This window comes from Pan paniscus, chromosome 5, assembly GCF_029289425.2.
Source record: "Pan paniscus chromosome 5, NHGRI_mPanPan1-v2.0_pri, whole genome shotgun sequence".
Classification (NCBI taxonomy): Eukaryota; Metazoa; Chordata; class Mammalia; order Primates; family Hominidae; genus Pan; species Pan paniscus.
Genome location: NC_073254.2, coordinates 145,733,011 through 145,745,095, shown reverse-complemented (window position 1 = coordinate 145,745,095; position 12,085 = coordinate 145,733,011). Strand labels below are relative to the sequence as shown.

Sequence of the window (12,085 nt, the reverse complement as noted above, 5' to 3'; positions counted from 1 at the left end):
TACATGCCTATCATGTATGTATGTGATGTTTTTAAAACACTCTACAAATGTTTTTGAATTACAACATGTATGACATGTTCTAGCTTATTATCCTACATTTGGTATACCATTTGGAAGTCTTGAATTTGCACTTTCCCAAGAACTGTAGTTAAGAATAAAAGGCAGAGGAAACTGATTATTTCTTGCCTCCAAGTATCTTACTGCCTATGCTTAGTTTACAAGCTCAGATAAATGTTATTTTCAGGCAAGCTGTGAATTATATCAAATGATTTTGAAAGACATAAAGAAAAGCCATAGCTTGGATCGTTAGTAAATAAAGACCTCTTGAAATTCATGTTGACTTTCCACATAGAAAGTGGAAGGAAACTTTTCTGCAAAGCAACTCATCCACATAAAAAATAGTCAAAAAGGACTTCATTTAATTAGTGATATGTAAAGACTCTTGCATAGAAAAAGGTTACAAAGTAATGCAAAAAAGACTAGGTACAGTAATTTCAAAACAAATATTTAAAAGTATAATTCTGCATAACGTTTAACATTCTCATAATGTTTATTGCTTTCTCCACACAGTAGAGAAATGAAGTGCATAATACATGCTGTGTCTCTTATCTTTTAAACAAAAACTCTCACGTGCTTGATTTCAGCATATTAAGAGATTATTTTGTCATTAAACGAAATCGAAAAAAACAAAACCACAACCCCATTACATAGCACTAGTTTAGGCATGGGCAAAAATAACTTATGTACATCCCATTGCATACATTCATCTTGTTTTGGGATCAAATGCAATCACTAACTTGACAAAGAGCTTTAAAAATTGTAGCTTTTCTCTTCCTAGTGCTCCCTCCTTGCTTCATCACCTCCAGAAATGTAACTTCTCCCAAAGGGTGACAAGAATAGATGTTGCATCATTAGGAGAAAATGAAGAGGATAAATATATAAAAATAGTCCTAATGAAACTGAATAAATTAAACCAAACTCCTACGAACTGGAGAGTTTTCAAGTTGGCATGAATTAAATAGCCTCTGGTGGACACATGGTAGGCAACTGCTCATAGGTGCACTATATAAATGTAAGGTTTATATAAAGAAGCACCGTATTTTGAGCCATCCAAAAAAAAAAGTGCCTGGGGGCTTGCAGGCAGAGCAGAAATGCATGTTAATCTGAGAACTGATGAAATAATTGCTTATACCAATGCACTGCTAAATGTCACCTCTTGGCATGTCTGTACAAAGAAGGCAAACTAAGATAAAACTAGATCTTTCAACTTGAAAATTATTTTCAGCAGTCATTTTGACCAGTAAAACCTGTTAGTTTCAGCAGAATACTCTTCTCTGGCATGGTATTAAAATGTCTGCAGCCTATTCCAAGACTTCTGTCCTTTTCCTTTCTTAACCTATCCTCCACACTCGTCTTCCCTTGTGCAATGTTATATATCCAAAAGAAAACTTCCTAAGCTCAGGCACTTATGAAACACGACTCTCTCACTCTCTCTCTATATATGTATGTCCCATCTAGTCTCAAGAGAATTCAGTCAGGGCATTTTACTTCCCCAATTCAGACATACTGATGCACTGCTGGATGGTACGGTCCATATATTTTCCAGGAAACTTCTAAATGGTAACAAGTGTGAAGTTTTCAAAAGTTGCTGATGTCAGTTACCGAGCTGCCTTAAACCAAACAAAAAAGGGAGAGAAAAAAAAGAGAATACCACATTTCCACTCGTGAGGTTTGTGTCTCAAATAGCTTTATTGTTCCTTTGTGGATCTGTCGGCATCTGTATGGCTACCTTCAGGGTGCAGAGGTTTTAAGCTGACTCTGAAATGGAGGACATTCAGTTACTATTGCAAGAAGTTCAAGAAAAATTTAAAAAGCTCCAACTTCTGTCCCCCAGGGTCGGTAAGGTTTATTGTTTGTTCCACTGCTGGTCTGCTGAGGACTGGACGTGGCTGATACTGACAAGGGCGGGCTGATGGCTGTGGCTGCGGCCACTGCTGCTGCTGCGTTTGGGGGGAGCATGGGGAATGCCCCCGCGAAGGACAGAGGGAAGCTGTGTGCAGCTGCGGTGGCTGCTGCGGCTGCGGCGTGGACGGTAGCAGAGAGGGACAAGAGAGAGGTGGAGAGAGGTGGCACGCAGGGGGCGACGCTGCCCGTGGATGGCATTCGAAGGGCTGAATCCGCATGGGCAAACGTGGCCGTGAGGAGAGCAGAGCCGTGGGCAGGAGGCACTTCTGAAGTTGTGGAGAGGCGACAAGGGGTTGACTCTGAGGCATGGAGGCCGTTGGGCTGGAGCAGGGCTGCGGGCAGGTGGTGGAAGGCGGCGGCCCAGTGATGCGGGTGGAGCGGATGATGGTGGTGGGCCATGGAGGATGTCATGGCCGCCGCCTCCCGCTGGGTGGCGCAAGTGCTGAGATGAGACACAAGCCGCACCCGCAGCGGATCCGAGGAGTCCAGGCCTTCCACGGAGCTCAGGTACCGCGCAACTTCTGTTAGGCACTCTCGGAATCCTATGCTCATGAAGTCCATGGCAAGAGCGTGTGCGTCAAAGTAGCCTAAAAGTGGGTTTGAGCAAAGTAGGGAACAGGAGAGAGATGGGGGGGAGGTAGGGGTGAGAAAATGGTATAGTCAAGAATAACCACCCACTGATGTTCCACTCTGTCCTTCAGAAGACTGAAGTGGAACGATAATCCTTTCTGGAAATATTGCCAGCTATTTATGGTTTTAATTTTTTGCAGAAGTTAAGAAAGTATACTTTGCCACTCACATGTGTGACAACTCTGGCAATGCAATATGCTACAGTTGTTCTTGCAGCTAAATATCACAGTGGGGAAAAAATTAAGAACATCCGCGTTTCAAACACTTCCAGAGAAAGAAATGGGGTCTCCCCCTTTGTATTGTGGGATAGTGAAATTCTCCAGGAAATTTTTTCATGGAAATACAGAGTTCCAGTCTCTCTGTCTCTGTCACATGAGTTGGAGATTAAAGGGCTTATCTGAAACATCTTTACTCTCTTGGCATTTTAACAGAGATGCCAAGTGCATCTTAGTAGCTTGAGGACTTTAGAAATGTGCTAGAATCGCAATAAATTCATAACTGCTTCTTGACTAACAATGTTTTTTATCAACAAAGTGAAACCATCTTGTCATAACTTTGTATAAAAAATTTAATGAAAACAAAATGAGTTTTTAAAAAAAAATTTGGTTTCTTACTTGAAGATCTTATATTTCTGTCAGTAATATAAGGCTAAGTTCCTGATATGAAAATACTATATGTCAACACCTAGTTTATCTGAAGTTCAAATATATGTCCTTACATTTTTCTAGCATACACCCAAGAAAAAAATGTATATTAATTTTGTCAGTGTATATGCATGCACTCCTATACCTATCGTTACTACCATAAAAATGGCTAGAGCTTGGTCACATTTATCTGAGTGTCTGTCTGAAGATAATACATTAGAATAGAAAATAATAATGTCTAATTATTGGAGTGCCCATGTAGGGCACAATAATAATCAGACATTTGGAGAAATGCTGCCCACTCTGAATGAGTGACGTCTGGTATATAAAAACAGATTATTTTTCATTTACAACTTTTTAAAAAGTAATTTCCAAATCAAAAGTTTGGCCTATTCATTTTGGGGATGTGTATATACATGAATAAGAAATATCACATTCAAATAAGGTTATTTATTAATTTATTTATCTTTGAGACAGGGTCTCACTCTGTCACCCAGGCTGGAGTGCAGTGGCCCGATCACAGCTCACTGCAGGCTCCATCTCCTGGGGTTAAGTGATCTTCCTGCCTCAGCCTCCTGAGTAGCTGGGACTACAGGCATGTGCCACCACACTTGGCTAATCTGTGTGATTTTTAGTACAGACAAGATCTCGCTATATTGCTCAGACTGGTCTAGAACTCCTGAACTCAAGCCATTCTCCTGCCTCGGCTTCCCAAAGTGCTGGGATTACAGGCGTGAGCCACCACACCCAGCAGTTGTTTTTATCTAAAACATTTACATTATCTATGTTTTTGCTGATCAAAGCATTACCTGTTTATTCATCACCTATTAAAAATTTGGCTATCTTAATCTGTAATCAAAGAACTTTGGAGATAGTAGTCACATATATTAAGAGTCCTAAAGCTAAAATTCCAACGATTTGGAAGTTCCCAGAAGATATTTGTGGCAAATATATACACTACTAAAACAGAAACAACAACAGTACAAAGCTGATACCAAGAGAATATCATGAAATATGGAAGATCAGCAGCAAAAATAGTTATCATCCCAGGACTCTGACATAGTTAACAAACAGAGCCTCTTGGATTAGGATGAAAAGCTATTCCTGAAGAAGAGGTATTCATGGAAAGATTTCACTTTTTGGTCCTCAGGGTTCTGTAGGGCTTTGCAGACTTCTGACTCCCATGAGAGAAAGACGGGGGTAATGAATAGAATAGACAGAGTCCAGAAATCCAGAGGGATTTCGAAACTTAGGTTATTCTACTAAATCCTCTCTAGATACTATTGCCATACCAAGACAGACTATAAAGAATGAACTAACAGAATTGGAGCCCCAAGAGCTTCTAAGATTTTCATTACTGGTCATGAAGTAATTGAAATTTGTGGTTTGCCTGCTATGTTGTCATATATGGCTGAGCTCTCTGTTATATCTTAAAGGAATATAAATTATGCAATTCCTATCCTATTGTGGACTTCAGAGGGAAATGATAAGTAGCTCCCTTTTGTGAATGGATCTTGGGCCAACAGTAACATACATGTCCATACCACTCCCTCTACGCCAGCACTATTCTATCGGCCTTAAGTGAATTAACTTGTAACAGCCTTATGGGTTATATAGTATGGACACTACAACTGTCCTCTTTTTACAGATGATAAAACTGGACCAGCTCCCAGGGGGTAATTTACCCAAAGTCACAGAGCTGATCAGTGGCAGAACCAGGATTTGAAATCAGGCAATCCAGCTACAGATACGATGCCCTTCACCACTGCACTATGAGGCAGTTGGTATTCTTTTACAATGTTAACCCAAACAGCCAGCTCCCTTCTTTTTATTTTTTCTATTTTTTTTGAGATGGAGTTTCACTCTTATTGCCCAGGCTGGAGTGCAATGGCGCGATCTTGGCTCACCACAACCTCTGCCTCCCGGGTTCAAGCAATTCTCCTGCCTCAGCCTCCTGAGTAGCTGGGATTACAGGCATGCACCACCATGCCCAGCTAATTTTGTATTTTTAGTAGAAATGGGATTTCTCCATGTTGGTCAGGCTGGTCTCAAACTCTGGACCTCAGGTGATCCGCCCACCTCGGCCTCCCAAAGTGCTGGGATTACAGGCATGAGCCACCACACCCAGCCACCAGCTCCCTTCTTGAAGGCCATTCTCCAGTGCAATGACCTCTTCAATGATCTGACAGTCAGGTGACGTGTATGGAGCCTACTTGGAAATATCTGTTCACAAACTATTCTGGGACAAATTTTAGGACTGTCTAGGTGGCCAAGAATAGCAACCAAGATGGAACTTAGTTTTTATAATAAAGCCTAAGAACAATATTACTCTTTAGAAGTACAGCTCATGCCAAATATTTGAAACCCTGATAAGAAAACTTAGACTTGTGGCTAACAATGCTAAGGGAAGTAAAGCAATCAAACAAATTTTCTTGTAGCACGACTAATTCAATCAGTATCCTAACATCCTGAGGTAGCAGTTGTAGAGACAGAATCATGGAGCTGCAGGGGCCCTTGGCGCTCATGCTGCTAGTGTAGCCCTCAAAGTGCAGCCCAGACTTTTTTCTTAGGTCAGAGGCACAGCAGTGGTCAAGCTAGGCTGGATCATTGGCTTCTGTGATTTAATCCAGTTATCTTTTCTATTATGTAAGAACGTTTGCATTTCATGCCATCATTCAGGATGGTTCCTTGAGAAGGTACAATCTGGGAAAAGTCAACCCATTGGGGCTTCTCTGTACAATGGTTACCCTCCCTCCCTACTAGACACAGGAAAAAGATGGTTAAGATCAGGGCTGATGGTCTAGAGATCCTCAATGGTATGGCCATACAGGAGTTAAATATTGGTAACAGTTGCTTCCCTCCAATGTCCTGCCTCTGCCCTGATCTAGGACCCGTATACTGTGTAGTAAAAGGTTAATGCTGAGCACCGGGAGGCCTTCAGGATTTAGTTGGAGCCCTTAAATCCTTCTGATACCTTCTCCTTATTCACTTGTTAAATATACTGAATAACACCCTTGGCTAAGGTGAATATCAAAGGATTCTTTGAAGGATGAAAAAGATTCAGAGGGACAAAATCAAGTCTGAGTTGTGATGTGTAAGTGGGATAATGAAATCTGAGTGAACTAGGATCTCAAGGCTGTTTTTAGCATGAGATGAGATCCTCTCTCACCACCTCAACAATTCCTCCCTAAGTCACTATCCAGTACAGAGGACACCTCTCTAGGGCCCTGGACCTGGAGTGCCTGCTCCTGTTTGCTTTCCCCAAGAATGACTCTGCTCCATTAATGGCTTCTGGTGTAGAGACTTCCTACCTGCACTTCAACTGTTCTGTTTGGTCTAAATTCAAGACCAAGCAAAAATCTGAAAACAATAATGAAAATAACTCTAGAGTCACTTCCTTTGGAATAGCTGAATTATTTTCAGTCTTAGCCTTCATTTAATGAAGACAGAGGAGGAGAAGGAGTAGGAAGAAAGAAGCAGAAGGAGGAGAAAAGGATTGCCTCTAACCTCCTGTTTATGTTTGGATGTTTGTGTGTTTGTTTTTTGTTCTTTCTGTACAGATTCCAGCATGCGCTTCTTAAGTCCTAAACAAATCTCTGACCAGGCTGCTGTGAATGAAGCTTTACTCCCACAGTATTATGAAAGCAAACACAAGCCCAGGGTCAAGTGCTTCTTTTGTTCCAGAAGTTCTTTCCCACGAGTTCAATCCTGCCATTAGCATTGATTTCCATGGCTTTAATCTGGGGCCTCCTATCTCAGCTTGTTAAAGAACTGTTCAGCTATGACTTCCTTACAATATTAGGGGGAATAACATGAAAAGAGAAAGGTAAAAAAGGCAAAAAAAAAAAAAAAAATGAAGTCATCTACTTACCTTTACCCCCTGTTGCCTGAAGCATCTTCAAATGATCCACTGTCATTTGCAATATTTCAGCTTTTTCTAACTTTGCAGATCCCTTCATAAATAAATAAATAATCATATGTCCTACAGAAACTAATCTGAAATATTATACACTGAATTTAACATTATGGCTTCAATTTCCCTCTCACTAGACAATTCCAACTTTTATTTTTTCACAGAAAACTTCGAATTCTTTCCAAACTTTACATGAAAGCACTAATTAATGTCATACCTAATGACAAGTATTTGCCATTTTAACTTTTAAAGACTAAAAGAAACTAGAATGACTTTTTTAAATCATAAGAATAATTATTCTCCTAAGATCACCACAGCAAAATGATTTCAGTTGTAAAAATCTCAAACTTTGCATTCAATCTGTGTCTTGGTTAATAATATGTTTTATTATGGGGCATCAATAGTCTTCTATAAAGCCAAAGTCTAGAGGAGTTGCATAACAACTCCAGAAGATAAGGAGATAGGATTTTAGCAATTGATTGTTAAATATTTTTAAAATAGAAAACTCCAGTAAGTCCTTTCACAGGCCTACTAAGTCCCGAAATAAGGTATTCACACTAGAACAATATAATTGGATCTGCATTTCAAGCAGATCCAAAAATTTTAGAAAGGAAGACTTTTAAGGTTTTTTTTCCCCAATAATTACCAGCAGGTGTCACTGTGAATTTCTAAGCTCACAAACAAGAAGCAATAATTTACTGCTTACCTAGGAAGCATCATAAATGCTTAAGGATTTTTGAACCTTTTAAAATAGTTCTTAATAAAATTGTCTTGCAAATATATTTTTATGTCCCTGCTTTCAGAATAAGGAAACCTCTGGTAACCAATTGAAATACAAATGTGCCATTTCAAGCTGTCTCGGGGACTGTGGGTGGCTTCTCATTTCCTGGAAGAGCTAAATAATTACCAATATGTTCTCTTTTTTTTTCTTTTTAAGGACACTAAGGTTTATTTCAGGTCCCTATGCTTTACTTGTTTTGTAAAAATTATCAGCACCACGTACGGTGAGAGTGCCAGAGTTACTTAACTGCTCTAAAGAACACTTTTCTAATCATACTGTGACAGGGCCAACTCACTTGGGTTGGTAGCCAAGCTCTGCAAATGGGAAAGCTTGTGTTTATGGTAACTAACTGCCAAACAACTGATGTTTGCTTTTAAGGTTTAAGTCAACATTTAAGAAAAAAAAATCTAACAAACCAAGAAAAAAAATCAAACAGACTTCGCCTCATAACTGCAGACATTTCAGTACTTCCAAATTTTAAAAACATCATTGATTACTGACATTTTCACTTGAAGCCTATTTGGCACTGAAAATGCTACTAATCAGAACTACAATTTCCACATTATTTTTAGTTTATCAAACACAGTCTCTGCATATAGATTGGGTGTGCTTTTTGTCTTAAAAATGTATGATCAGTAGCATATTATGTTTTGTATTTGGTCAGCGTTTAATTTTTCCATGAAAATGGTACAAGCAGATTCAGTAAAGTCACTAATAATTGAAACTGCACTTTCTGGATAATTTCCAAGGACTTTGTAGGGCTTGTTTTATAATGTTTGCAGATTCATGAAGTAAACAAACAAAATGGAATAAACAAACAACTGTTGTCTTATTGGAATTAAACTGAAAGTATTTTCAACAAGGACATGCTGCCATATCCTTTGAAAGATACTCTTAGAAATCTGTGTCATTAACCACTGCGGCAGGGGGAGAGCCATGACTTCTGAAACCACAAAAGATTTAAACATTTGGCTTTCTACTTTTCTAAGTGTGCAAAATCTTTTTCTTTCTTTTTTTGTAAAGGAATAGGTGAACTATGAAAAGGGGCATTTATGATTAACTTCGTTTTTACCAAACTTCTAAAAAGATGACCCAAATCAAATGGCATTCTACCAACCCAGGGATTAAAAATGAAAGCAAATGGCTTGGTAAATAAATTTTATTGGTATTATCATTTAGGAAATAGAGCTAGAGATGTTACTTCTTGGGCTCTGATTGTTTTTTAATTAAAAAGATTACATTTTAAAAAAATTTTGAGAAAAAAATGGTTTCTTTTTTTTTTTGAAGGATACGGTATACAGCACAGTTTTAAATAAAACCACTACTGGTATTCATAGAAAGAACAGAGAAAGCATGAACACTGTTACCCTTAAGGGGAAAATAAGCTAAAGAATGGAAATGTTTTTCAACTTCATGATGGATTATGTTTTTAATAGTTTTGCCACAACAAAGCATTTTATTGAAATAGCTGCTCTGTGCCAGATCAGGGCACATACACCATTATTTTAATGAGCTTTAACAAGAACCCACATTCCCAGATGAGCGAATCAGATTGTGTTTGAGCTTTTTTTGGGGGGGGTGGCGGGGTGGGTGGGGGGATTCTGGGGAGGGGATAGCTTACTTGTTTTTCAAAAGCAGTTGGCACAAGTCTTCTCAACTCAGATAAACTGTTATTTATCCGATCCCGACGCCTTTTCTCTATAATCTATCCAAAAGAAGCAGACAACAAAAGTTTATGAATTCACAAATGATAAAATTACTCAAATGAAAAAATGTAACTGTTACACAATAGTATAAGTTACATGAAATTAAAAGGGGGAAAAGTCACATACCCCTCTCCTTTTCTTTCTTGCCATAATCTGAGATGTTGTTGTTGGAGAATTCAATCTAATCACAGAGCTAGTACTTTGCCTATGAAATAAGAAGAGTATGTCAGGTGCTGCATTAACATAACAACAGTTTCTTCTGGGTACTTGTGGCACCCATTAAATATTCAGAGTGATTCCACAGTTCAAGTCTGTGTTATTTTATTCTTAGTTCTTGTTTCACTCTTAACAGACTTTGCTTTCAGCCCGGCTGTCTCTTTTCAGGTAAAAATTATGCCTTAATTTGTAATCCAGATGCTAACCCATTGGCCAAAATGTCCCAGAATTTTTACTTGAAAGTCTCCCAGTGAAATAATTACCGGCAGTTAGGCTGAGAAGTTAGATATTAGCATTTCCTAGTTCCACTCATATATTTTAAAGTCAACTAATCTCAAATAGCTTTCCTTCTCCCTCCTGTCAGGCACACTGAACAAAATAATGCCACTTTTTCAAATCAGGGTTATGTTAAGCACCACTATCAAACAGATGTGCAGTCGTCATACGTCAAACTCTTGTCTCTAGGTGCAAACTTTAAAATAAATAGAAGTTATCTTACTGTTTCAAAACTTCAGTTAGTCATATATTGCAACATGAAAAAATTGACAAACTTGATGTTTTGCATACTAATCTTCCAAAAATATGCCCTAAATATGCCACTGATAGGAAAATTAAAACTCATTTTATTACTAGGTGAATGTTTTACTTTGAAAATGAAACCGTAGGTGTGTCTCAGACTTTAGGCTAAGCTTAAATCTCCAGAAGCTGCAATGCACCTTGGATTTACTAATGAAAATATATTTTTATATTGAAAGTTCAATCAAAGTATTATTTGGTCACATAATTTTTACAATCCTTTCTAGTTTGTATCTGTTTCTCTTCATAATTCATGGATACTATGCTTCTTTGTGTTCTCAAATTCCCCAGGTTCCTGTTATTTGTTCTCTTTCATTTTAGAAATGCTGCACACACCAGGTTGCTATTACCTCACCTTCTCACTTCTGGATCTTATTTCTGAATTACCTGTCCCCCTCATTTTCACCCCTTCTTTACGGGTTTCACCTTTCACGTGATAGCTTCTGTTTTTCAGACCTCATTTTTAAAGACGGCACAACAACACTTCAATGATTAGATACTTAAACCTTCGGTTTCGTGTAAATATCTTTGCTCTTGCAGATTTTGTGCTTTGCTTTGTATGTATTAGAATAACAATATGAAAGAAAACCAGTTTTCCAAAGGTAGGAAGAATTTCCCTCTTTGAGTGACAGCTGCAGATAAATAATTAAGGTGCTTCTGGGGATGCCAATTAGAAGCAATTATCATTTGACCCGCCTTGGCTCTAAAATGCCTCGGTAATCTCCCTCTGTCACAGGAAAGTGGAGGTCTGGCTTCTGTGATTACGACGCCGATCTCTTCCAGACTTGAGAACAAGCAGTCAAAGAAATGATGCCCTTTCCGATGCTTACATCTGTCACTCACTCTTGCGTTAGCCAAGTCACACACGGTCAACCTGCAAAGTTCAACCTACGTAGCCTTGACATCGCAGGTTGCTTTAATTCCTCCAAAGATCAAGTTGTGATTTTGGTATCTCTAAAAATCAAAAATCAAATTGTTTTTATTTTCTCCTGATCTATTTTGAAAGTGCCCCCAAATACGGTTTCAGTGGCTGGGACATCGCCTGTCGCCCAGACGCTGCCGTTCGCGCGTCCAACTGTGACAGCCAGGACCCTCCCTCGCCAATTCCTGCGCTCTGCCTTTCAGTGGCGTCTCCCATCCTGGCTACTCCACCCCTACGGTGAAAATCCACATCCCTTGCCCCATCCCAACTCACGCTCTGCGAGCGCCCACCACTCAAACTTTCTCAGGCCAAACTTTCCCTCTCTACCCAGATGCTGCGGAGACCAGCCTCGGGATTTCCAGGGAGCCACGCATTCACAAAGCTACCCCAAGCTCCCGAGCTGCGGGCCGCTCCCGCGGAGCCCGCGCTCACCCCGAGTAATTGTTCTCGCTCCCCACGTCGATGGTCTCGTCCATGTCGCTCTCGGAGGTCGTCTCCTCGCAGGGGCGCTTCATCCCGGCGAAGACCGCGCGGGGCACAGCCCGGCCGGAAGCTCGGACGCCGAGCGGGGCGCAGCACCCTGGCGCCCGCCTCCTCCCTCCCCGGGCCTGGGCAGGCGCGGCTCCGGCGGCGGCGCGGTCTGCTCCTAGCGGCTCTTTCCCACGCCGCAACTCTGCTCGGCCCCAAGAGCCGGCGCCGGCCACGCCCCCCCCTCGAGCGGGTGGGGCCACC

At 40.2% G+C, this 12,085-nt stretch overlaps 1 protein-coding gene across 6 annotated transcripts; it reads right to left on the bottom strand.

Moving 5' to 3' along the window:
• Window positions 1-397: 397 nt before the first annotated feature.
• On the bottom strand, window positions 398-12,013 carry HEY2 (hes related family bHLH transcription factor with YRPW motif 2). 6 transcript variants are annotated; one of them, XM_008952952.4, is made up of 6 exons: window positions 11,786-11,924; window positions 11,128-11,385; window positions 9,766-9,844; window positions 9,555-9,638; window positions 7,111-7,192; window positions 398-2,552 (listed from the first exon to the last, which is right to left on the bottom strand). In XM_008952952.4, exons 3-6 carry the CDS (start codon window positions 9,787-9,789, stop codon window positions 1,867-1,869), a joined length of 876 nt encoding a protein of 291 aa, XP_008951200.1. In that variant the 5' UTR covers window positions 9,790-9,844; window positions 11,128-11,385; window positions 11,786-11,924; the 3' UTR covers window positions 398-1,866. The 6 variants fall into 6 exon arrangements, with proteins under 6 accessions (XP_008951200.1, XP_008951199.1, XP_008951201.1 ...); XM_008952951.4 differs by having other exon boundaries at window positions 11,262-11,385; XM_008952953.4 differs by having other exon boundaries at window positions 11,275-11,385.
• Between the last annotated feature and the right edge of the window lie 72 nt (window positions 12,014-12,085).

Excerpts from the sequence above, each read along its gene's own strand:
- HEY2 (XM_003827613.5), bottom strand. The coding sequence starts at position 11,868 with ATGAAGCGCCCCTGCGAGGAGACGACCTCCGAGAGCGACATGGACGAG. Across the intron at positions 9,845-11,785 it reads AGCGAGAACAATTACTCGGG|GCAAAGTACTAGCTCTGTGA; the intron begins GTGAGCGCGGGC and ends CTTATTTCATAG. Across the intron at positions 2,553-7,110 it reads TCAGGCAACAGGGGGTAAAG|GCTACTTTGACGCACACGCT; the intron begins GTAAGTAGATGA and ends ACCCACTTTTAG.